Consider the following 25,829-nt stretch of genomic DNA (forward strand, 5'->3'; position numbering starts at 1 on the left):
GATGGGAGTTGGTCAATTTCCTAAATGTTTTCTTTTCCTGTCTTTGGCATATGTCTGTTCACTAACATACATATTTATATGTTCTTCCCAGTGTTTAAGATTCCAAAATGTACTTCAATGCTATTCTTCTTTTCCCTATGAGTTATGAAAGTCATCTTTGTGCTTTGTTAGTGAATTTGGATAGATTTTTAGATCTTAAAGGTATTTACATTTTGTTCTGAAGCAATAGCTCACACAGTTGTCAGATTTTATCACTGTATAAAAATGTACAGTGGTTTATTGACATGTACATTCCAATATGTTTACAGCTGCAAGATAATGAGGCACACTCTGTATTGCACTTCATTAAAATTTCAGGCTCAATGTAACCTAGAAGTTTAAATGAAACTGCATTTGTAATTTAGTAATTCTTATACAGGACAAACATTGATATCTTTATATACAGTGTGATACTTATTACATTTATATGCCAGGCCTAACACAATTTTTTTTTTTAAATAACAGTCTAGGAAATAAACCAGAATATTCCTCTTTTCATCCCCACCCGTGATGCAATTATACAGGATTACAAAAAGGCAGTATACAATAAACAATGATTATTTTTCTTTTTTGCTTGAAAGCCAGCATCATTCTTAGTCCATGGGCATGGCGATTCTTTTATATCAATTATCTATAAATGTTCAATGCTTCACAGGCCAATGACGGTAATGGCCACATGCAAACACCTCACAAGTTTGATGTCTTGGTTCAAAAGAAGATAAACCAAAAGAATGGGGAAATTTTCATAGCAAGAATTATGTACATGGTATTTGGCATCCTTCTTGCACTGTGAATGGTTCATTTTCATGGATGTAAAAATGGTCCCGTCCTTATCCTGAGCAGAGTTTAAACTTTACCACATCCACTTGGGGGATGAAGGCAACTTTTTCTCTGTAGACAAAGGAATCTGAGTGTTCTAAAAAGTGTGAGCATTTCTGCACACTCCACAACCCAGAGCAAATTCTTCCCCAGTGGGTGGATGAACAACATGGAGCGGACATTCAGTTCCTTCTAATTGTTTGCCTTTGGGACCTGTATAAATTTTGAAGGAGGCAAAGAATATAACTTAAAAAAACCCCACATACATAGAAACCTAATGTAAATATAAATCACCAATAATTTATTCAAAGAAATAATATGGCTATGATTATACAAATATAAAATTTAAAAATTAATTTTCTAACTACAAAAGTAAAAACATTTGCCATAAAAAATTCAACATACCAGGTATATACAACAGAGAAGGGACAGAATCCCTTATCCACAACATCCTCCTTACAAATAACCCTTATGAGCCATAGATCTTATTCTATTCGTGAATGAGTGAGATACATCATCTAAAAATTTTTTATTTTTTAAATTGAAGTATAGTTGACACACAATGCTTCAGCTTCAGGTGTATAATATAATGATTCTGCAGAATCTAAACACTATGCTATGCTCACCACAAGTGTAACTACCCTCTGTCACCTACAAAGCTGTTCTAATACCCCTGACCATATTTTCTATGCTGTTCCTTTCACCCCCATGATTTATTCCATAACTAGAAGCCTGCATCTCCCACTCCTGCTTTACCCATTTCGTGCTGCCCCCATTCTGGAACTATCAGTTTGTTCTCTGTTTTTATGGGTCTGTTTCTGCTTTTTTGTTTTGTTTTTTAGTATTTGTCTTTCTCTGACTTACTCCACTTAGCATAATACCTTCTAGGTCCATCCACGTTCTCACAGATGGCAAGACCTCATTCTTTTTATGGTTGTGTAACATTCCAGTGTGTGTGTACACATACCACATCTTCTTTATCCATTTATCTACCAATGGACACGGGGGTTGCTTCTGCATCCTGGCTATTGTAAATAATGCCACAGTATACATATGGGTGCATATATCTTTTTGAATTAGTGTTTTCATTTTCTTTGGGTAAATACCCAGTAATGGTATCACTAGATCATATGATGTTTCTATTTTTATTTATTTACTTTTTTAAGTAGGCTCCATGTCCAGCCCATGGAGTCCAAAATGGGGCTTGAACTCATGAACCTGAGATCAAGACCTGAGCTGAGATCAAGACTCAGAGGTTTAACTGACTGAGCCACCCGGGAGGCCCTGGTATTTCTATTTTTAATTTTTTGAGGAACCTCCATATTGTTTTCCACAGTGGTTGCATCAGTTTGCATTCCCACCAACAGTGTACGAGTGTTCTTTTTAGTGCACTTGTTATTTTTTGTCTTTTTGGTTCTAGCCATCCTGACGGGTGTGAGGTGACACATCACTGTGGTTCTGACTGGCGTTTCCCTGATGATGACTGATGCTGAGCATTAGATACATCATTTTACAGCAAAGAGCGATGAACAAAAATGGTCATGAAAACCCATCAGTTCAGTTAAACAGAAAATTATTCTGGATGAGAGAATATGGAAACTTTGGATAAAATGTTTTTCTCCAAGTAAGAGCAAATTTAAGTGTGAATAAGCCATGTTACCCTTCTACCTCTCTGGAAAAAAAAGCACATACTGATGAATGGGAAGACTGATTATTAAAGACTTATTTTTAAAAGTATCTGAAGGGAGATTGGTAGAAAAATGAAAATCATTGTAAATATATGAAAGGTAAAATAATATAAAATTTAACGATCTGGAAGAAGCATTTTGGGGAAGATATAAATTAATAATAATCAAATAGATGAAGCTTAAAAATGGACAGTAAGGAGGGCATGCGATAATAAAACTGACGAATCACTAAACTTTACCCCTGACACTAATAATACATTGTTAAGGGCGCTTGGGTGGCTCAGTGGGTTAAGCTGCTGCCTTTGGCTCAGGTCATGATCTCAGGGTCCTGGGATCGAGTCCCGCATCGGGCTCTCTGCTCAGCAGAGAGCCTGCTTCCTCCTCTCTCTCTCTCTCTCTGCCTGCCTCTCTGCCTACTTGTGATGTCTCTCTGTCAAATAAATAAATAAAAAAAATACATTGTTAATATATTATTAATTATGTTAATTAACTTAATTTAAATAAATAGAAAAATAAAAAATAAGAATAAAAAATGTATAAAAACCTGTATTTTTCTGACTTAAGTGCATGACACCATCAACGATGGTTCCTGCAAACTGCAGTTCTTGTTTTTTTTCTGGGACAAACAAAGGGCCATTTATTCAACAGCATTTACCTGGTGCCCAATGTTTGAACGGTGTTATAGCAGGTCCTTGGGATGTAAAAACTAACATTACATGGCCCCTATCTTCAAGGAGTTCATAATCTAATCATGATGGTGAAAAATTATAGTAGTAAAGGTAAAAACAAAAAAAAACATACCTGCAGACATCTGCATGCTTACTACTGAGGCTCTGGTCTAGTATATCAACTCAATTTTGTACCAGTCAGAGGCAGGAACTATTGTCCCCACTTTGCAGATAGGCAAACTGAGGCAAAGTTAACTTAATCTTTATTGATTCTTAGGTCCCTCATCTTTAAAATAGGCACAGCAATATTTAACTCAAAGGAAGCTGTGAAGGTTAAGTATCCTGGCACAAAAAAGGTAATTAGTAAATATTTTAGAAAGTAACAGAGGAATTATCTACTTTAACTTAATTTGGACTCTTGTCCTCATCCATATATTAAAAATTGGAATTGGTGGGTTGACCGTGCTTAGAGAATCAATCCTCTGTCCTTCTAGGTAAAATGCATGGCCGTTTTCCCTGCTGATTTCATTGTGGGGTCTGCATTAATTCTATTCTAGTCTCTGAAGGAATGGATGAATTAGAGTAAATCAGTGTAAATATATGAATGGTAAGCAAATACATGAATGATCCAGCAAGAGGCTGGACAGCATGCCTCAGTCTGAACGTTAGGCCAGCTACTGAACCTCCTCTTGAGCCCTGAACCTTCCATCTGTGAGGGTGGGGATAACACCATCTACCTTATAGGTCATAAAAACTATGGAAGAAAATACATGTGAGGGGCACATGGGTGGCTCAGTCAGTTAACTGGGCTCCTTGCTCGGCGGAAAGCCAGCTTCTCTCACTGCCTGCAGCTTCCACAGCTGTGCGCTCTCTGACAAATAAATGAATAAATAAAATCTTAAAAAAGAAATGAAGAAAAAAACTAGATGTGAAAATGCCCAAGATAGATGTCCATTCTTTCTTTCTGCCATCTCTCTAAATCCTTTCCTGCCTCATTCCTCTGGTTAACAGCTGTTGCCAGGGTGAGGTCCTTGTGTTGGCTGACTGGTGTGATCGTGTGAATTGCGAGGGGAGGCCTTGCCTTGTCTGGAACCTCTCAGTGACGATCCCACCTCTCCACAATATCCATTTTAGTTCTAGCTAATCTGATCACTTTCAGTGTTTGGTTGTTGTTTTGTCTTCGTTTCTGAACACAGAAGAAACTTTCTTTCATTAAGTAAAATGTGGACTTTCCCTGATGATATTGCTGGCCTCTAAACTTCCTCAACTATAAATTGCTGATCTCTTGAGCTCCTCTATGTCATAAAGGCCAGGGAGGAAGACTGACTCCCCTGGTTCCCCTTTACTTCTAGACCACTAACTTAAAACTTTCATTCAGTAACAACACCCCACCCCCCACCCAAGCTAACCCAATCTAAACGCTGCCCCATCTCACTCCCTTCATCTGCTTACCACCCTTCTCCTGCTATTAGGTTCACATCTTTATTTAGGCCATTATCCTAAAGACCTAGCCTCACATTATTCTGATTTTGCTTCTTTCAAAGTCTATCACATCTCCTTAAATAAAAAAAAAATTTTTTTAGAAGGGGAACAGTGTAACAATTTATTTTTGACATGAAGAAACAGAAGTAGCCATACTAAAAACAAAACAGAACAAAACAAAACAAAACAAAACAAAACAACTCTACTTATTCTTTCTGGATAATATATTTCTCATGGTTTAAAAATAAAAAGAAAAAATTAAAAAAAAACCAAAAAAAAAAATCACAGAAATCCTTTAAAATGGTTATATTATCAATTCGTAACCCCCCCCCCCATTTCTACCCATCTTCCTGGTTTTTCCCCATAGCTAATTAATTTTATTAACTTCTAGTGTATTGTTCCAGTATTTAATGCACATATAAACAAATATAAGTATATATTTTCATTTCCCATTTCCTTACAAGACTGTATACTATATACCCTGTTCTGTAACTTGATTTTTCATGTAACAGTCTCCTCTACATCTTCCCAGATCAGTACACAGAAACTCCATTTTCATCATTATTTCCTCTTTTTGATGGTGCACAGTACATAGTATTTAACCACCCACCTCCTGGATACTTGAATTGTTTACAAATTTTTGTTACTATAAGCAATAGGCTTGCACATTTGCCTTTTTTATTTACTTCACATATGTACGTATATCGCCAGAAATGGGACCCGTTGAAGGGTAATGTGTTTGCAATTTTGAGAGGCACAATCAAATGGCTTTCTCTATAGGTTTCTAGCATCTGCACTCTGATAAGCAGTGGAGGAGAGTGTGTTTCCCAGCCTTAACAAAATTGTGTATTGTGCTGTAAGTACTTTTGTGTGTATTTTCACCAATTTCAGATATACCTCATGTAAAATTCTCCTGTATGGTCACATTTACTCTACCTTCCACTTCTCTCCCTTCCCACCTCATTGGAACCATCAGGCTCCTAATCTCTTGCAATGTTTTCAGTTTCTTTTGGTTTCATATTCTTATTTTTTTCAGCCCAACCTCCATACACAATCATTTGTCCTGTATTCTCAGTGGCTTAGCCCCTTGGCTTTCTGATGCTCACTGCACTGCCAATTCCCAGCCATTCTAGATCAAATCAAGTTCAAATCACTTGTTCATTTCATGGCACTGGTTCCAGACTTCTCAAAAAAAAAAAAAAAAAAATCACAGAAATCTCTTAAAATGGTTATATTATCAATTCGTAACTTCAAACTTTACATGGCCCTTTAGTGCCAAAGAGTGATTCTTTCACTAATCTTTAGCTGATTTTCCTTCTTCTTCTCAGGCAACTGTCTCCATTACAACTTCTGACCTCTCATCACCATGGTGTTCTTTCTACTTCACTCAAGAAATTCCCTGATTCTTCAGGCTAGTTTGAACTGGGTTTCTGCCACTTGGAATAGTTACCATGTGATCATTAAACCAGAAAGTATATACACCACAATCACTTAAAAATATTAAAAGCATACCTGCAGGACAGTGTGGTAGTTCTTCCTTGGGAATGCTAGTCATTCTTTGAAAGTCATCATGACAAGCATTACAGAAATGTGTTGTTCCAAAACAGAAAAAAACAGCCACTGAACAGCAGTAGCGACATTTATATTCCAAAAAGTCTGTGCCATGTTTTGGACACATCTATAGCAAAAGAAAATACATAGACACAAGATTATAGCAAGTCTATTTCAATTACACTTAAGATAGTCATGTATATATAGCTCAGTGATTCATATTTTCTGAGTACACATAACTCTCAAAACTGACTGAAAAACTGGTGATAGATACATGAAAAAATTAATGAATAAATGTGTGGCTTTGTCCAAAGGGTATAGAGAAAGCCCCAAATTCTCATCTCAGATCTATCAGAACCAATCTGATTTAATAGATAAGACAATTTCCTGGTGACTTGTTCCTGGTCAGACAGACTGAATAGTTGATATTTCATTTATCTCTCAGTCTCACAGCTACATTGTGAAGATTTCGAAGATTGGAGTGAGGTAAACCTAAAACTGTGGCTGTGGGTTTAAGAAAATGAACTAAGGAAATTTATTACTTGTTGAAATATGGTGACTATTGCATGGAGGACAAAAATTATAAAATACAAATACTATCTAAGAGAATAATATCTATGAATTAATTTGGAAAATTATACACTGCTGTATAAACATCAGAAAACACTGGGCAAAAAACCTGCTATCCTATTCCCACAATATTAGTTATATTATTATTTTTGGAAAAAATAGAAGTTTAACATTTCTAAACTATCCTTTCTAATAAAATGTTCTGCCCACCTGAGCCCTGGACACATCAGAACAGGCACCACAAATGAGCTCTCTGGGATCATAATCATCCCCTTGTCCAGCCTCAGCATCGCAACGAGCTTCGCCACCAAAATATGCCTATGAAGAGAACACAATTAGATTATAGCAGGAAAAAAGACAACCTTGCTATGGGAGATACAGTATGAGCATAGTGAAAGTAAGATCAAAAGTCTTAGAAAATACTATTATCTATTAAATACTCCCTTGCAATGCCAAGTAGATGCCTGTATAGGTGGATCAGGGTATGAAATAAATCTGCTTTAATTTTGGAATAAACTCATGCTTATAGTAGGAAGTTCAAACACTGTACTGTCAAACCAAAATAACGAGAGAATGTATAATATCCCAAGTAAATATCAAGAATAAGATATTAAGTAATGATGAGAAACTGCTTTTTCAGAGCAAAGTTTCAGTAATTTTTCTCATTTTTAAGTAGTAAATGTTTCCTCCTACTGGTCTGATAAATATGCTCAAGGAATTTCTGAATTTTAGGGGTGCCTGGGTGGCTCAGTGGGTTGAGCCTCTGCTTTCAGCTCAGGGTCCTGGGATTGAGCCCTGCATAGGGCTCTCTGCTCAGCAGGGAGCCTGCTGCCCCCACCTCCACCTCTGCCTGCCTCTCTGTTTACTTGTGATCTCTGTCTGTCAAATAAATAAATAAAATCCTAAAAAAAAAAAAATTCTGAATTTTAACACTGTAGTACAAAAAATATGCCTAAAAAAAATATTAGTACACAATTAGAATCCTGGGGCTAATGGGACAGAAAAAAAATCAATTTTGATCATACAAAAATTTTTAAAAAGGAAAACAAAGGGGTGCCTGGCTGGCTTAGTCAGTACAGCACAGGACTCTTAATCTTGGGGTTTTGAGTTCAAGCCCCATGTTGGGCATAGAGATTACTTAAAAAAAGAAGGGAAGAGAAATTTGGTGATTGCTTAGAAGATTGCTCATATTTATAAAGCTACACTGTATGAAGAACTCAGCAGTATCCAATATACATACTTGATAAATGAAATGATGTTGGTGGATGGTTTATCTGTATTTTCTCTGGACACAAAATAAATGAGGCCAATTATAATTGGGGCAATCTGCATGGACAACTTGTCCCACAGCCATGTCCATACTTGAGGATAAACAAGATGAGTCAATATAAATCTATTATCTGCACCAGAAAAACAGGTCAAAAGACAGGCTCCATTGATAAAGAGGTTATAAATGGTTATCCACCAGCTAAATCTGGCCTCAGAAGTATTTCATTTGTCCTGAGGTCTACTGTTTATTTTAGCTGTTTCTCTTTTCCAGATTCCCTGCTTAGCTTCCTAGACATTGGACTGTCATCCCTGTGGTAATGAATTAACTATTAGTCTTGCCTTGAATGTATGTATATTTATCTGCCTTTCCACCTCTTCAGCCTTCCATTCATTAATTGTATTTTCTTTTCGTTACATTGGGAGACTACGTACTTTTCATTTACAGATTGCTTCAATCATTTATTCATTCTCTAACTAACCTAATGTCAAGTACTGGAGAAACAGAAATGAAAACCACTGTCTTTGTTCTCACAGGACTTATCAAGTGATACAGAGACAAGTGAATCAGTAATCATAATGCAAAATACGGAGTTCTACAAAGAAGGTATGCAAGAGATCAACGTCGTGATAGCAGAGTGGAAGTGTGGGCACATTACAGAGCAGGTGAAACGGAAGTGTGATTAGACAGATTTAGCTCTGCATATGAGCATGTCACTTTGGGTGGGTGTCAGGTCAGATAAAATGCAGGGGAGGAGTAGGGAAGAGCATTCCATAAAGAGGAATAGCCTATGCAATGGCATGAGTTTGGGCAATTGTAGGCTGCTCAGTATTTTGTAGTATGGGGCACAAATGGTAGCATTTTGGGAAATGAGACTATAGATGTGGACAGGTGCTACACAGGATCAGAAGCAGAAAAATGACACATCAGACCTGAGGTTGTGAAATATTCATCTACTAGCAGCGACAGAAGTGTAAAGGATGGAATGGAAGGGGTACGGGCTCCATACAATGGGCTGAATAAGAAGGCTACTATAACTACCAAAGAAAATGATTAGGGTTACGGAAGATGTAACAGAAAAAAAGAACTCAGAGAGATTTGTGAGAAATTCAAATGTGTGGAAAGCAGTTAAATATTTTGATCTAAATCTCAAAAATTTTGGAAGAATGGTACAGATGTTTGGCAAAGACGTGGATATACAGGAGCTCAGCAAAGGTAAGGAGGTTATTATTAGGCATGAACACAGTGCTAAGAAACTAAATATGTATGAGGAGGTGAATGAAAAGGAGTTAAAGACAACCAACCAGAATGGAAGGATATCATGAGTACTATCCCGGAAGCCAAGGAATTTTAATGAGAAAATGGTGAAAAGAGTGAAGTAGGAGACGTTTATTTAAGAATCAAATGGTTTGCCTAGCAGGAGATTACTGATGTCAAGCAGCTTGGGTAGAGTAACAGAGCATGATTTGGAAATAGTATGTAAAGATAAGAAAAAAAAAAAGAGAAAAAAAAAACCCCAAACAAATTAAGTAAAAAAAGAATTCAACTTCAAATGTAGTATCAAGCTTTTTGATTTTTAATTTTAGACTTAAGATGTAAGAATTAGATATCATTATACAATTCAGGTCAGAATCTGAATCACATAAGTAATCTCCAGTTCTTAAAAATTCCTAGTTTAATTTATAGCATACCTTTCTGCATTTGTAGCAGACATAATATGCATATCTGTTCATGGCATAGCCAGCTGGGTCATTATAAAATCTCACACCAGGAGTTGTGATAGCTTCACTCTTATGCAAACCTTCATATTCCAATCTCATTAAGGCTTTTCTTCTGACATCCTCATAGAGTTCTTTTATTGGATCAAGCAGGTCTTTTAATACTATATGATTTATTTTGTTCTGAAATTTAAAAAATAAACATTCCTTAGCAAAATCATTTATCTATGAATCCAATAAATATTTAAGTGGGTACCTAAGACTAATAAGCACTATGCCAAGAGATCACCAGAGAGTGAATGTTTTCTCAATAAAATGCCGGTTAGAAATAAATCTGTAAAATCCTCACAAGCCTGTATTTTTCTAAGATCAGGGACAATAGGGGAAAATGGGACATATAGCACGAAAATTCTGTTTCATTAGCTTCATATTTCCTGAATCTGAAATGTTACCTCTGGTTGCCTTAGCTCTTCTGGGAATAAAAGTTTGCCTTGCTGCCACAAATAAGACATACTCCCTCTGTGTGGTTCCTTGGGGCTGGGCAGACTCCAGGTAACAGCAATGAGGAGGTAGTATTTTCTATATGTTCATATATTATTTCCTAAATGTGACCTTTCTTTGTGGCACCACATGAGAAGAGAAAGCAAATTACTACAATCCTATTGATTGTTCCTCTGTCTAACTAAGCAATGACTGTGCTGTCTTTCTATGTTAAACGCTTTTATACCAGTCTGCACATCTGTTGGAAATAGAGAGAGCTTAAGAGAACAAAAAGAAATGAAGAATGAATTGAGAAGGCATGGTCAATCACAATCTTAAACAAAGGTTTTTTTTTTGTTTTTTTTTTTAATTAATCATCACTGGCTTGCCAAAATAAGTGGTCATTTTGCTTACTATCTTTAAAGAGATGTGGCAAAATGTCAATAATTTTTCCTTATTTTACCTAAGATTCTAAAAGAAACTGGTTTTTTCAGGCTTCATCTTTAATGATGAAAACCCAGACTTCATCTTGAATGGCAGGTGTCAGAGTCTACAAGCATCACAGGCTCATACATTTTGGTAGTCATCCGTTGTCATGTTACACAATCTGAACTCTGAAGGGTCTAAAAGTGGTGACAAACCGCCTTTAATGCGTGTTATCTAAATGAATTTTCTGATACAGTATGTTTAACTCCATTTAATCAGCTTTTAATTGACACTCACCATTTTGAAATGCATTATAACAAACAGAGGGATCTTACAATATTCTCTGGCATCACCTGGATGAAAAGGGTAGAAACTGATCGGGGCTGGGAGGAAAAAGTAAACTGGGAAGGACACCAAGAGATGTGGAAGCATTTATTCTAAAAGATGAAGATAAAGATAAAAATAAAAATAGATAGAAAGTAGATAATTTCTGAATCTCTCCATACCTTGCAAATGGGACAAGATATAAATCCAAATGTTATCCTCGGACCAAGCCATCTGTTTTCCAAAACTCGTCGGCAGCACTGTAAGTGGAATACATGACTGCAGTCCAGCTTAAATTAAAAAAAAAAAGAGAGGGATATAAGCAAATGTGATAATGATATGTGCTTGAATAAATGGCAGATTATTCAATGAAGGTGCTAGTTAAAGCAGATAAGAGAAAAATCAAGTTTAGGAAAATGAATTTGCGCCCATTTCTGTTACTCATGAAATATCATTAACTAGGTCTTTAGCTTGTTCCAATTTATTACCACTTGCATATTAATGCCACCTTATAAAGAGTAAGTCAGATTAGGGAGCAATTTAAAATTATTCCCTTCTGTATTTCATAGAAGGAAGGAACTACTGATTTTATTAAAGAGTTAAGATTTATTTTTGGAGACTATTCATTTACCTTGGAATCATAAGAACTGAAAATATAAACCAGTGGTCAAATTTAAAAAGATATATTTAGCAAACAGTAACTTCATTAATATCATTAATATTATAGATGTAGGCATATACATTATGTATGGAGAGGTGTGTACTACTATGTATACACCAATCACACAGTGATACCATTCCATGTTTTAGAAATTAAGAATAGTTACTAGATAATCTAATTGTTTTTTCCTCCCTATGAACATTTTATATTTTGTTGATTATATAGGCTCACACAAATGACAAAGTAAAGCTGAGCACACAAAATGGAAACAGAACATATAGGGACGGAATCGGCTCCTCAAAACACTGGGAGACACTAGGGGCACATTTTCCCCCAAGGATGTGAACAGTCCAGGGATCTGTTTATTTCACAGATACACTTCTATTTCCCATGTTAGATTCCAGGCCCACCCGATGCTTTAGAAGCTGAGACAACCTGAATAGCTGGTGCTGCCGAGAGCGCCTCGGTGAAGCAGATCATGCACATGTCATCGGCGTCCTGCTTCAGCGTGGTGGCGCTTTTGTCACAGCCGTGTAGACAGGGCAGACAGTGCTCTTCATTCTTGACACCTCCACATGGATGGCCACAGGGATGCGTCTTACTACAGGCTATCTTAGCATATTCCTATTAGAGATAAATTATAATGGCATAGAAAACATCAAAAAGGCACACACTCTGATAATTATATCAATTATATTAATGTTCTAAGATATTTCCCACAGGAAATACATATTAAGGCTATATAACAATAAAGTTATTTTATTCTTTTTTTTTCAAAAAAGATTTTTTAAAAAAATTTTTTATTTTTTAAAAACATGTATTTTTATCCCCAGGGGTATAGGTCTGTGAATCGCCAGGTTTACACACTTCACAGCACTCACCATTGCACATACCCAATGTCCATAACCCCACCCCCCTTCTCCCAACCCCCCTCCCCCCAGCAACCCTCAGTTTGTTTTGTGAGATTAAGAGTCACTTATGGTTTATCTCCCTCCCAATCCCATCTTGTTTCATTTATTCTTTTCCTACCCCCTTAACCCCCCGTGTTGCAACATCACTTCCTCATATCAAGGAGATCATATGACAGTTGTCTTTCTCCGCTTGACTTATTTCCCTAAGCATGATACCCTCTAGTTCCATCCATGTTGTTGCAAATAGCAAGATTTCATTTCTTTTGATGGCTGCATAGTATTCCATTGTGTATATATACCACCTCTTCTTTATCCATTCATCTGTTGATGGACATCTAGGTTCTTTCCATAGTTTGGCTATTGTGGACATTGCTGCTATAAACATTCGGGTGCACGTGCCCCTTCGGATCACTACGTTTGTATCTTTAGGGTAAATACCCAGTAGTGCAATTGCACTACTATAGGGTAGTTCTATTTTCAACATTTCAACATTTTGAGGAACCTCCATACTGTTTTCCAGAGTGGTTGCACCAGCGTGCATTCCCACCAACAGTGTAGGAGGGTTCCCCTTTCCCCGCATCCTCGCCAGCATCTGTCATTTCCTGACTTGATTTTATTTATATAAAAGAGAGTGAGTGAGTGTGAGAGAGCTCCCAGAAGCATGGGGAGCATTAGGCAGAGAAGGCAGAGGGAGAAGCAAGCTCCCCACTGAGCAAGGAGCCCAACGCGGTGCTCGGATCCCAGGACCCTGGGATCATGATCTGAGCTGAAGGCAACTGACTGAGCCACCCAGGCATCCCATCACTTTTTTGTTTTAAAATTTTATTTATTTATTTGAGAGAGAGAGACAGAGAGAGAAAGCAAGCAGGGGGAGGGGCAAAGGGAGAGGTAGAAGCAGGCTCCTTGCTGAGCAAGGAGCCGATGGGAGGCTCTATCCCACTGAACAGAGGGCAGACACTTCACTCACTGAGCCACCCAGGTGCCCCTATTTTTATTCTTTAACTGAACGTAACTTAAGAATTATTAGCAAATTTTTTTAGTGTGTAATTTCTAAATTTTAATTTAAAATTTTCAGTGTGAAATTTTTCTTTTCATGTGATTAAAAAAATTTCACTTCGCATAAAGGGAATGCTGATAAAAAGGGAAATGTAATTTTAATCTATTTACTTTTGTGTGTAGTCATGAAGCAAAGAATTTCTGGATATACAATCTCCCAATCACCACCTATCCCCTCACTAAAATGGGTATAAACAACATACAGGTATCTTTCATTAGCTGAGCCCTATCCAAGTTCTTGCTAACTGAACTGAGGAACTAAAAATATCTGGATGGCATGAAATATGTGTATGGATGTTCAGGACTAAAGAACTCTCAAATATTAGAAGTTGATTGTAGGGAAATAAGTGAATAAAGTAGGTAAGAGGTCAAGGAAATGCAGTCCAGAGATTTTTACCTTTTTCTAGCACAAGAGCAAACATTAAATATTTATTATGGTGATAGTTGATAAACACACACTGTATATTGGGGTTTGAGAAATTTATCTGACCCCTTCTCTAGCTCTGATAAAGCATTTAGGTCTTAACATGGGGATTATATTAATTTAGAAAACTGAAGTGATGCTGAGCTGAGCTCTAACTCTTATTTAACATGAAGTAAATACATCATGAGGGAATACATGCTATTCCTTATTGGGACAGCCTGACTATCTAAGCACATACTCACCTGGCAGTCTGCATCAGAACACACACTGCCAACAGCAGATAACTCTGTTCCACTCCTGGAACCACAGAAGCGGCATGCTTCTGAGCTACTTGTGGTTGGCTTGCCTAGGTTCAAGAAGAAAAAGAAAAATCCTCAAGAATAGGTTTTCCACATATTTTAACGCAATTAATAGAAAAAACCTACAGGAAAATCAGGTTTGTATCAGTTTGCTATCACTGGGAAACCAGCCGGGCAGTTTTACAGTGGAAGGGTTGTTAAGACGTCCTAATTATAAGTTAACTAAACACAAAAAAAGGAACAAGAAACTAAAGACCTATTAGAAGTCAAACACATAAGAGGTTGAGCAGATAAGGAAAATCCCAGCTCCAAAAGCATAGTTTCAGACAAAACAGAACAATAAATGTTATGCAAGAATATACAGAAGAAAGATAAACCTTTAAGAATTTCTATAATAACAAAATTACAAGGCACAGAAGAAAACCTATTGTTAGAGAATATGAAAGCTTGAAAAAAAGAATTCCCATCCAAGGAACTAGTACTGACAGAGCAATATGAAAAGAAAATTAAATGTCTGAAACAGAAAGAAGGAACACAAGCCATAAAACAAGAACAGAACAACAGGAAAAGGACAGGAAGATATGGATGCAGACCAAACTCATTTTAAAACACAGATACCAAAATTCTAAATATAACAGTAATAAATGGAATTCAGCAATATTTACAGGAAAAATAGATTTTTAAAAAGAATAGCTTAACTCATGAATACAAGGATGGTTCAACATTAGAACATTTATTAATGTAATATATGACTCTGATAGACTATAGGAGAAAAAAAAATCAGCCAGGAGAAAAAAAGACCACGCTCTCATAGCATGAAAAATTAATATGAGTGGAGTTATATTTGTTCAGATTTTTACTAACTCCAACATCATAAATTTGTGTCAGTCAGACTATAAAGGTAATGAAAATTAAGAATCTGTAAGATTCAATGTAACTTTAAGCTGAGAATCTCAACCAGATTTACTTTAGTAAACCACGTGTTTTGGGGATAAAATGACTTGCTCGAGTGCACATATCTAGTCAATGACAAAGCAGATTTCCTTACTTGAAGTCTAATGCCTCTCTGCTATAGAACATTGTCCGGAACATGTAACAACAAACAGTGATTAATGATTCCATAGTTATCACAGAATATACCCGAAATAATCCACATTAAGTAATTCATAGTAAGTAAAGAACATCTAATTAAATCCTAAGCAGTGGGCATGGTTCAATCCTAAATCCTCTGCTACCTGTGTGCTCTCGGAATTCCACCATCGCCTTCATTGTTTTAGAATCTGCTAGTGCCATCAACCAGAACAATTTGGTTCTACCACAACCTTCATGAAGGTCAACCTTGATAGCTTCTTCTTCTTCTTTGAAGACCTATTGTTTCATCAAAGAAAAGGGAAAAATATTTTATTTTTCACTCTGAAGAAGGAAGTATAAAATTTAATTACTCAATAACAATAATAGCTTTTATTTACTAAGCACTCTAAGGATTTCGGACATTTGCAGTCTTGTCCTGAATCTTGAAAATGACCCCATTTTTATAAATGTGGAAACTAAGTCTCAGGTTAGCCGACTGTCTTGATTTACACAGTGATAAATGAGGCGGCGAGGAACTCCACTGAGGCTCTGACTGCAAAGTCCCTTTCTTCCCATCACAGCAAGCCTCCTTCCCACATTTATTTTAAAATTTACTGAATGTATCCTATGCTCCAGAAACTGCTCTGCGTATACAGACAGAAGCCGGCACCTGTCTTTGATGAGTCTTGGTTCGCCGATGAAGATGAAGGAATCTGTCACAGTCAGTGCACAGATTTCCACATACGTTGCACAAGATGATAGCTGCAGTTTCTCCATCATCATGGTTGTCACACATAGGCTGAAACAAGGCATTTTCACATGTCATATTACATTTGCAAGAACGTCCCAGATGCTCATACAAATGGAATGTAATTTATTCACAACAATAACGTTATTGTTCTGAAGTCTATTAGGAAAATTTAGAATCTGAACATTAAACAGAATTATGGCAAGTGTACTCAAGTACAAAAGCCCTTAATTCAATAATTAATGTGCTGAACAGTTTCAATGATTAATAAAATAAGCATGTATACTTTAATGGGTTAAGCAACTTTCTTCCCCCATGTTCAAACATTCTGTATGTATGCTAAATGAATAAATGATTCATTTTGAAACTTGAACCTTAGTGAGAAAATGTTGGAAGGGCCTCTATAAAGTCTTCCCTCCCAGTGCACCTAGGGATACCTAGTACTACTTTAAGTACTGTGTATTTGTGAATAAATGAGATGTCATGGTGCCTCACTTACTGCTCTTATTTCCTTCTTACCATAAGACTGATAAAGCTCTTTTATATAATTAAAGCCTCTAACATGCTATGAAGAGGGGACCCTAAGTGAAACAGACTTGTGAGATGACCATGGGCAATGTGCCACAATTTTCTGCTAAGTGTGGAATTTGGACTTGCAGATTCTTTTTTTAAATTTTTAAATTTTTTTAAAATGCTAAGCTAGAGCTTACTTATAAAGAAAAACAAGATACATTTTTATAAACAATTCTGTTCTTACCATTTGTTTTTGCTGTCCATCCTTTCCCATCCATCTCCCCGAAGAGAGACGATCTACATGGTCCTGATCCAGCACGCACAGTGAAGCTAGAGCAAGCCAGAGCTATTAAAAGGAAAGGCTGTCACAATACTGAATTTTCAGAAAAGACTTGTAAAGTATTGACTGTTTGACACATTGTAATAGCTCAATAAATGCTAGCTGAATTTGAAAATACATGGATACCCACTGGCACTCAGGTACCAGGCACACGTGCTCACTGCTGTATGGGCCATAGGCACAGTAGGCACTCAAATATTTACTGACTGCTGCTGGATGAACCATTCTGGTTTTTACCTGACATATAACATTATCCTTTATTGGTCTACTAAGGAAGCAATGTATCAGTAAATGAATTTACATATTCAATATTTACTGTACCGATGCTTCTTGCAAATCTTCCCATCTAAGTGGCATCTGCCTGAGGCACTATGTTCCAAGCAAGGTGGCACGATGACTTTCATTTTACACAGTCCCAGGAGTGGGTGGGTACATATTAAATCCTTCTGGATAAGAGCAGCTCCTTTGAAGTCTCTGAATACCCCTAAATGCCTAGCACTATCCTTGGTATACTTTGTCAGAAGTAAATGTCTAGCAAACTTTAGAAAATAGCCCTCAAAAACAGTTTAAAACTTTCTGGGGCTTAACGGGTGAGCTTCAGTTTTTCACGGAAGGATATATTTCTGAACGGAAAACTGAATAGAACTGAAATAATGAAAAGGAGTTATTTAAGAAGTGCGTATGAGTGTCACCAGACATGAAGAGGAAGACCAGGAAAAATAGAAAAAGGAGAAACAGAAGCATGAAGTGTGCAAGGAGAAACGGGGGTGCAGAAGGAAAGCATGCGCGTGCGTGGTGCTAGAACTCTGCTGTTCGAGGAACTGCTTCACAGGTCCACTCACCAGCAGCACGGCATCAAGCAGCTTTTCCTGCCCCAGAGAAAGACAGTCTGTCTTCCTTTCCAGACTTCAGAAGATTAAATCAAGCAATTTCTGTTAGTGTTTACTTCTTCCTAATGCTGCCACACATCCCTGCGTCAAGGAAACCCCTAATCTCTTTTGGATGTACATGGGACATGAAATTTGGTAGGTCAAAGTGACTACAGATGTCTCACCTGAAGAATGCAATCCTACTCACTAGCTAAGAAAGTCTGCCTCACCTTGTCCAGGGCTTACACTTTTTGCTTTTTAAAAAGTAAGGTCTGTAAATCCAATAGGTAGGCTTTGCTTTAGAATAATTAGGCCATACCAAACGAGTAAGGGAGGGCCTTGTCTTTGAAGGAGCTTCAGTCTATCTGAGCATAAGGCTGACACTGAGTTTACTGTGTAAGCTACAGTAAAGACATTACTAGAAAGACAACATAGCCTTTTCTAACCAGATGATCCTTAGCCTCTCCCAAAATAACAAAAACGAAATAAAGAACACATAACAGTGAGCGTTTATAACCACTAATTCAAAAAAGCCTGTCACACTTTTTCAGTAAACACAGTTTTTGGTAAAAAATTGGATTAAGCTGATTTTATTCATTTAAGTTTGTTCAAACTAATTACTGCAATGATAAAGACCACATAAAAAGAAACTCCTACCCTAGTTGTTGCAATACATCTCACTGGAGATCTAAATTCTTCCTCCATCTTGGTCAAGGCAATGATGGTTTCTGCAATGGCATTTTTTGTCACTCGGGACCATGCTTCAGACAGATGACCCTATTGAGAAAGAGAGAATAATAAGTAACCAGACATGTATAATAGTAATATTAAATTCTCTTCTCTTAGATAAAACTCATCAAAAGGAAAGACTTGTTAGTGCAACTTTTAAAAAAAATTTTATTTATTTATTTGAGAGAGAGAGGGAAAGAGAGGGAGAGAGTGCCAGAGAGAGAGTGCATGAGTTGGGGGAAGAGCAGAGGGAGAGGGAGAAGAAGAAAGAAGACTCCCTGTTGAGTGAGGAGCCTGCTGTGGGGCTCAATCTCATGACCCTGAGATCATGACTTGAGCTGAAATCAAGAGTTGGACGATCAACCGACTGAGCTACCACATGTCCCTGTGAGTGCAGCTTTAGATTCAGGGGCATACTTCTGAAATAAAAATCCTTCACAACTCTATGAAAAATTCAACTTCTAATCACTATTTTAATGATTGGAAAGTAAATAAAAAATCAGGTTCTCATACTCTTTTTCTATAGAGCTCAAGAGTATTTTCTCTTACATTTAGATAAAAACATAACAGAAGTATTGAAGTATCGGGGCCTGGGTGGCTCAGTTAGTTAAGCCACTGCCTTCGGTTCAGGTCATGATCCTGGAGTCCAGGGATTGAGTCCTGCATCGAGGACTGCATTGGGCTCCAAGCTCTGCAGGGAGTCTGCTTCTCCCTCTGACCTTCACCCCTTTCATGCTCTCTTTCACTCTCTCTCCCAAAATAAATAAATAAAATCTTTAAAAAACAAAGTAGTACTAAAGTATCTATGCTCCAGAAATTCTGATTATGAAGACTTGTTATTGAACACAAAATATATAGATAAGTGAATTGCTTTTAGATGAACACTAGAACTGGTGAGCATAAATGGGTTCAAATAAAAAGAAAAAAAACCTCTTTTATTTATTTATTTACAAAGATTTTATTTATTTACTTATTTGAGAGACAGAGCAAGAGAACAAGCAGGGGGAGCATAAGGAGAGGGAGAAGCAGGCTTCCCACTGAGCAGAGAGCCTGAAGCAGGGCTCGATCCCAGGACCCTGAGATCATGACCGGAGCCGAAGACAAGGCACTTAACCGACTGAGCCACCCAGGTGACCCTACAACTAATAACTTGGTTTTTGCTGAACATAAACACCTGTCTACCACAGAATTTAGGTGTTCCTAAATATTATTCCTTGGTATTTTCATCCAGTGAACATGCTGAGAAAGACTTATTGAAAAGTGAGAAAGTTATCCATTTTTCCAATTGAGGAAATGTCCTTGCTGTTGGGAAAAGTGACAGAACTTTCTATATCCCGAGAATATCCTCTCTTGTCTCCCATCCATTTGCTATCAATCTCTTTTTTTTTTTTTTAAAGATTTTATTTATTTATTTGACAGAGAGAAATCACAAGTAGATGGAGAGACAGGCAGAGAGAGAGAGAGGGAAGCAGGCTCTCTGCCGAGCAGAGAGCCCGATGCGGGACCTGATCCCAGGACCCTGAGATCATGACCTGAGCCGAAGGCAGTGGCTTAACCCACTGAGCCACCCAGGTGCCCCCATTTGCTATCAATCTCTTAAGAGGCAGTTCCACTTCCTCTTCCTCCAAGATGTTTTGTCTAATCTCTCTCTCAGAAGCCCACATTTCCACAGCACCCTGCCCTCATGAGCCTGAAAATATAATGGAAAGTGAGGAAACTAGCATTGTGGAGCAACCAATAAGAGCCCGGTACTTTGAGAAGTAATTCCCTTTTCTCCACACTCCCAGATCTCGCCGAAAAGAATATCTAACGACAATGACAGAGAATGTTAATAAAGAAGAGCAAAAGGTTTATAAACCAGGAGAACTAAAGAAAAGGAGAAACTTTTGTTTTTCCTTTAGGGTTTTGATTTGTCAGGCTCAAAAAAGGTATATTTCATTTTTTAAGTTTTTAAGTCTTAGAAGACTAATAAAACAATTTGCAAGTAAATTAACTGGAAAGCTTGAAATGAACAGTTTTCCCAAAGGACAAATTAATCACTGACTGAAAAGACAGACAGCACGATAGTTAACCTACTAAACAGAGGCTTTAAGTAAAGCGAAATAACACCAATGTACTTCTGCTATTAAGGTAGCAGAATAAACTCCTTCTTTTAATCAGATTTTGACTGTACTTCAATGACAAAATGATCAGGAGGATGGGAACTCACTGCTGCCATATCCTTGATAAGTTTAATGATGATCTCTGAGATTTGGGTAGGAGTTGAGCCCTTCATCCACCAATGACTTTCACCTCGACGGACATAACTACAAAGAAAAGTCAGCATTTGCAAACCAACCAGTGACAGTTACAGATAAATATGATGAGAACTGCTATATTTCAGCATGCATTTTAATTTTTTAAATGATTCAAACAACTAAAGAATTTTAAAAAGAAATTAATCAAAGTATCACCCGTAAGATATTCAACTTCAACCCTGAGAGTAGCTATTCTGATACATGTTCCCTTCCATGTATTTGTATATTATTTTTGTAGCCTGCATCTTCTAGAACAGAGCTGTTCAAAGCATATTCACAGACCACGAACTATTTGTTACCAATCCACATAGAGAGAGATATTAAGAGCTTGCACCAGAATATGTCAACTATATCACTGAGTATACTACTCTTTATTTCAGCTGACTTTTTTTTTTTTCTTTCGTAAAACTATCTAGATGAAGAAAACAACACACTGATTTATATTCTGGTACTACTTAATATCATGGACTGGCTCTTTGACTAGACTGTTCTGGATGTCTAATCTTCTGCTGTTATATGCAATTCTGTAACAAACTTCCTTGCATATATTTTTGTACACATGTATAAACATCTAGAAGTAGAACTGGTAGGTCAAAGGATAGGCATATTTTAAATACAGTGATATGTTATTAAACTGACATCCAAAAAGGCTGTAGTAATCTACATTAGATGCCATAAAAAATGCCTATTTCTTCATAATGCTGCCAAGACAAAGATATTGTCCTACTGTTTTAATCTACATATTTCTGATTCCCAGTTAAGTATCTTTTCTTTTGTCTACTGGCATTTGTAATTTTTCTTCTTGGAACTAACTCTCTTGTCATATATTTTTCTATCAGTTGTTTGTCTTTTCTCATTAATTTATAGTCATTTTTAAAATATTATGATTAATAATTTATTCTCTACTATATAGGTGTTAAATATTTTCAGGTCAGTTTATATTTTAAAAACATTTTCATATAATTATCCTTCATTTTTATGTAGCCAAATCTGAGAATTTTTCCTCTGTGACATTTGTATTCTGTGTTTTAAGGAGATCTTCCTGGATTGAAGATTACAAAAATAATCTTCTTTAATTTGTCCTAGTAGATTTTTAAAGAAAATATACATAAAGCTTTAGTTGATCTCAAGTTTACTTTTGGATATGGTGTGAGATAGGGGCCTACAATATTTTTTCTACATGAGAAGTATTCCAACATTATATTCAACATACAAACATACCTTCCTCTCCCCATTAACTTGAAACTACACCTTGGTTATATACAGCATTCTCTTTTATACATGCATTAGTTGTTTATAGCTTCTATTTGGTAAACAAGCAAACAAGGTGGAATTTGAAATCCTGTTTTAATTCTCCAAATAGGATTTACTATTTTACTACTAAAGCAGATGTAATGACCAACCTGGAATTGAAAATCATTGGAAGAGTAACTGTGGTAACACCTTTGCCCACAGTGGTACCAGCTGTTCCTGTGATGGTAGTTCCTTTGGCTTTTAGCTGTACTGTGAGTGCTTTGGCAATGCATCCCAGAAACATGTCCAAGATACCTAGCTTATTCCAATCTCCTTTTTCTGTTGAGTGAATGATATCACTGATATCTGCTGGGGGAAGGGATTTTACTCCTATGATGCTGGCCAGACGATTAGGGGTCACCTCAGGCAACACTCGTCTTAGTAAGGAGGTTACCTGATAAGAAAAAAGGAAAGAATTCATCTTAAAGACTGTTGTTCTAAAGTTCTCATTTTTTAAAATGAGCCTACCGGGTGTTCTAGGACTCCAAAAGCTTTCAGAAGGACAAAAATATGATTTAAACACTATTTTAATTTCTGAAGTGGTAATTACCCCTCCAGGGCAGCAAGAAAAAAACATGTCTTTATTTGGTCAGGAATAAAGAAACATTACACATCTCATGGTAACAAGACAATTAGTAGAGCAACAGCACAGTAGTAAAACAGAACATATTTTGTTCTTCCATATTCTCATTACAATGAGTCAAAAATAAAAACCATGGAGTTAAAATGCAATTCAAAAAATCAAGTAACAAAAAATAAAGATCAACAGTTAAGACTCTAAGGTGATTCTCTTTGATAATGTAATTTTTAAGTGTTTTGAGGAACAAGTAAGCCAAAAGGTAGGTGGAATGACCAGTCACCTGTCTCTGGACTCGAGGAGAGGCCGTATGGAGCAGTGAAAAGAGATCCTGGAGTAGAGTTAGTTGCTGAGCCAGATACTGGCGGCCCACGTTAGAGCCACTCAGGGCTAAGACCATAGAGAGCAGCTCAAAGCAGTAAGCATCAGAGGAGGCATCTTCATCATTGGGCTGAGAATTGGCATTTTCTTTGCTTGATATAGCATGTTCCCATTCTTCGCGAACTCTGGTGGCTTCCATGCGAATAGCCTGGACGATGTGAGCACACACCTATTTAAAGACAACATAAAGGATATGTAAAAACCTACTTGCAAATCTGATGTACTACTTCTAGTAAAAAAAAAAAAGACAAGAATATTAGTTGATAGCCAATTTAATTATTTCTCCCCATTAATTTCCATCATACCATCTTAATTCTTCTTATAAACAATTAAGAAAATCTAGCAGATTCCTAGGAGAAATTCTAGCAGAATAAAAATCTTAACATTTAAATCAGCTACTATGTAGAAACTATTTATATACAAGTTGCCAATACCCCTGCCTGTGGTTTAAGACATCAAACAAAAGCAAATTACCATAATTTATCACTTCTAAGCCATATTTCCTTCCAGATATCATTAGCATTTCTATTCATAATGTGTTTTATAATTGATGGCATTCATAATGTAACTGGCAGCAAATTTCCTTTTTTTAGTGATACATGAAATACAGCACATTTTATAACTGGTAGAATCTAAGATTCAATGATACATTGTTAAAAAGACAAAGCACAAATAAATTTATTGATTTAACAAGCTGAAAGTTAAAATGATGGGCTAATTTAAAACCAGTGTTTTATTTGACTTCTGAAGGGCTGATTATTATGTTATCTAGGTACTCCATTATATGAACAATCTAGCACTACCCCACCTCTTTATAATTAAAAATATTAACACTGATTTAGTTAACACTATAATTGCTCAGGAAAAAAAAAATCAACTGACACAAAAGAACAGTGGGAAAAGGAACACAGAAAATGCAAATGAACTTTGATATATCTGGATATTTGACACCAAAATAAAACAATCTACCTGAAAATGAGAAATAACAAATAGTAGTAAGGTAAGAAAGTTAACATTCATAACAAAATCTTTAAAGTGATGCAGGTATGCCTATACACTCCTTCGTCTCTAGAAAAAGGCAGATACAGTCCACAAGACCTATAAGAGTCAGCAAAGAAAAGCTTCCATAAATTTTGGAAAATACTTTACACCCTAAAAACAAAAGCTGATGAAGACAATGAAATGACTATTTACCAACCTGTTTTTGTAAATTAGTCAGCTTACTCCTGCTGAATATGATTCCAACCATATGTTCTTTCAGGTCAGCATCTGATGTTGCCTTTACACACAAAAAGGGAAGAAAAAAAACCCCACCAGGTTCTTTGAATAAAATTTGTATATTTGATCTTAAAGTATCTTGAGAATTAACTATGCAGGTATTTTTTATAAGGTGAATTTATTTTAAACTGAGTCTGTAACACCAAGACAAAGGGTAAGGTTTGAAGAAACCACTATTGGCTAACAATGACTCCAAGAAAAAAAGAAAAATTTCTGAATTCAAGAAATCCAGAGAAGCATACTACTTTTTCATGAACTTCTTTAATCTGTCAATTTGATTCACTTTAATTACATCTATTTCTAAATTGTGAGGATCCTACATTTAGTTATTAGAACAACTCTGAAAATGATATTTGGTTAAAAGGGAAATATCCTAATAAAACTCTATGATAATGGTATTCTTAGAGTAGGCTAATCTACTGCTAACAGGAGTCAAAGAAACATATCATAAGAAGAGAAATAAAAGCTGGCGTTTTATAATGCTTCTTATGTGAATGGTACTCTCCTAAGGTTCAGATACACAGCCATATAGTTATCACACACACAAATACTCTTATTTAATTTTCAGAACAAGCCCATAAGGTAAATTTGATGTTTGATTTTACAGGTAAGGAAAGTAACACAAAGCTTCTCTTCTAAGAATAAAAAATGACTCTCAGTTTCACTTTCTTAGGACAGAGAAAGCTACAAGAGCATGCAATGCCAACCTTAACGAAAAAGAGCTGATCATCTACAAAACCATATAATTTTGGTGCCTATCAGACAAATGAAGTTTGCAACCAGGTAAACTAAAACCCAAATAGACAAGTACATATACAGGTGGACACTTCAAAATTTTCTCTGCACTTGAAAGTATAAGTAAATGAACAAAGGATAATCAGTAAAGCTCCTGAAGACTTGAACAAAACTATGAACCAAATTGAACAGATAATTATAGAGCCTCCTCACAAAACAAAAACAGAGTTCGACTTCTTTTCAAGTGCATGTGGATATTCGCTAAAATATGTGAGTCAGAATTCAAATCTTAACAATTTTAAAAGACCTGAAATTATACAAAGTATATTCTTTGACCTCAGTGAATTATACTAGAAATTAGTAACAGAAGGCTATTTGAAAAATCCCCAAATATTTAGAAACTAAACAAGAAACTTCTAAATTATCCAGGGGTCAAGGAAGAAATCAAAATGGAAATAAAAAAAATATTCTGAACTAATGAAAAGAGAACGAACATATAATCAACACACCAAAATTTGTAACACTCGACTAAAGCAGTGCTGAAAAGAAAACTGTACCACTACTTATAAAAAAAGATCTCAAGTCTTTGAAACTAGAAAAAGAACAAATCAAACA

At 36.3% G+C, this 25,829-nt stretch overlaps 1 protein-coding gene across 1 annotated transcript in view; it reads right to left on the reverse strand.

The window, feature by feature from the left end:
- Window positions 1-241: 241 nt before the first annotated feature.
- Window positions 242-25,829, reverse strand: part of MYCBP2 (MYC binding protein 2) — a 267,804-nt gene continuing 242,216 nt past the window's right edge. The window contains exons 70-84 of the mRNA XM_082701514.1: window positions 24,400-24,480; window positions 23,104-23,370; window positions 22,354-22,637; window positions 20,863-20,959; window positions 18,582-18,701; window positions 16,960-17,061; window positions 16,125-16,253; window positions 15,619-15,751; window positions 14,327-14,430; window positions 12,129-12,317; window positions 11,215-11,322; window positions 9,776-9,985; window positions 7,028-7,135; window positions 6,209-6,374; window positions 242-1,071 (exon numbers count right to left, since the gene is read on the reverse strand). Coding sequence (XP_082557640.1) covers window positions 956-1,071; window positions 6,209-6,374; window positions 7,028-7,135; window positions 9,776-9,985; window positions 11,215-11,322; window positions 12,129-12,317; window positions 14,327-14,430; window positions 15,619-15,751; window positions 16,125-16,253; window positions 16,960-17,061; window positions 18,582-18,701; window positions 20,863-20,959; window positions 22,354-22,637; window positions 23,104-23,370; window positions 24,400-24,480 — 2,214 coding nt within the window. The 3' untranslated portion in view covers window positions 242-955. The remainder of the gene's footprint in view (window positions 1,072-6,208; window positions 6,375-7,027; window positions 7,136-9,775; window positions 9,986-11,214; window positions 11,323-12,128; window positions 12,318-14,326; window positions 14,431-15,618; window positions 15,752-16,124; window positions 16,254-16,959; window positions 17,062-18,581; window positions 18,702-20,862; window positions 20,960-22,353; window positions 22,638-23,103; window positions 23,371-24,399; window positions 24,481-25,829) is intronic.

This window comes from Mustela nivalis (assembly GCF_964662115.1).
Source record: "Mustela nivalis genome assembly, chromosome: 15".
Classification (NCBI taxonomy): domain Eukaryota; kingdom Metazoa; phylum Chordata; class Mammalia; order Carnivora; family Mustelidae; genus Mustela; species Mustela nivalis.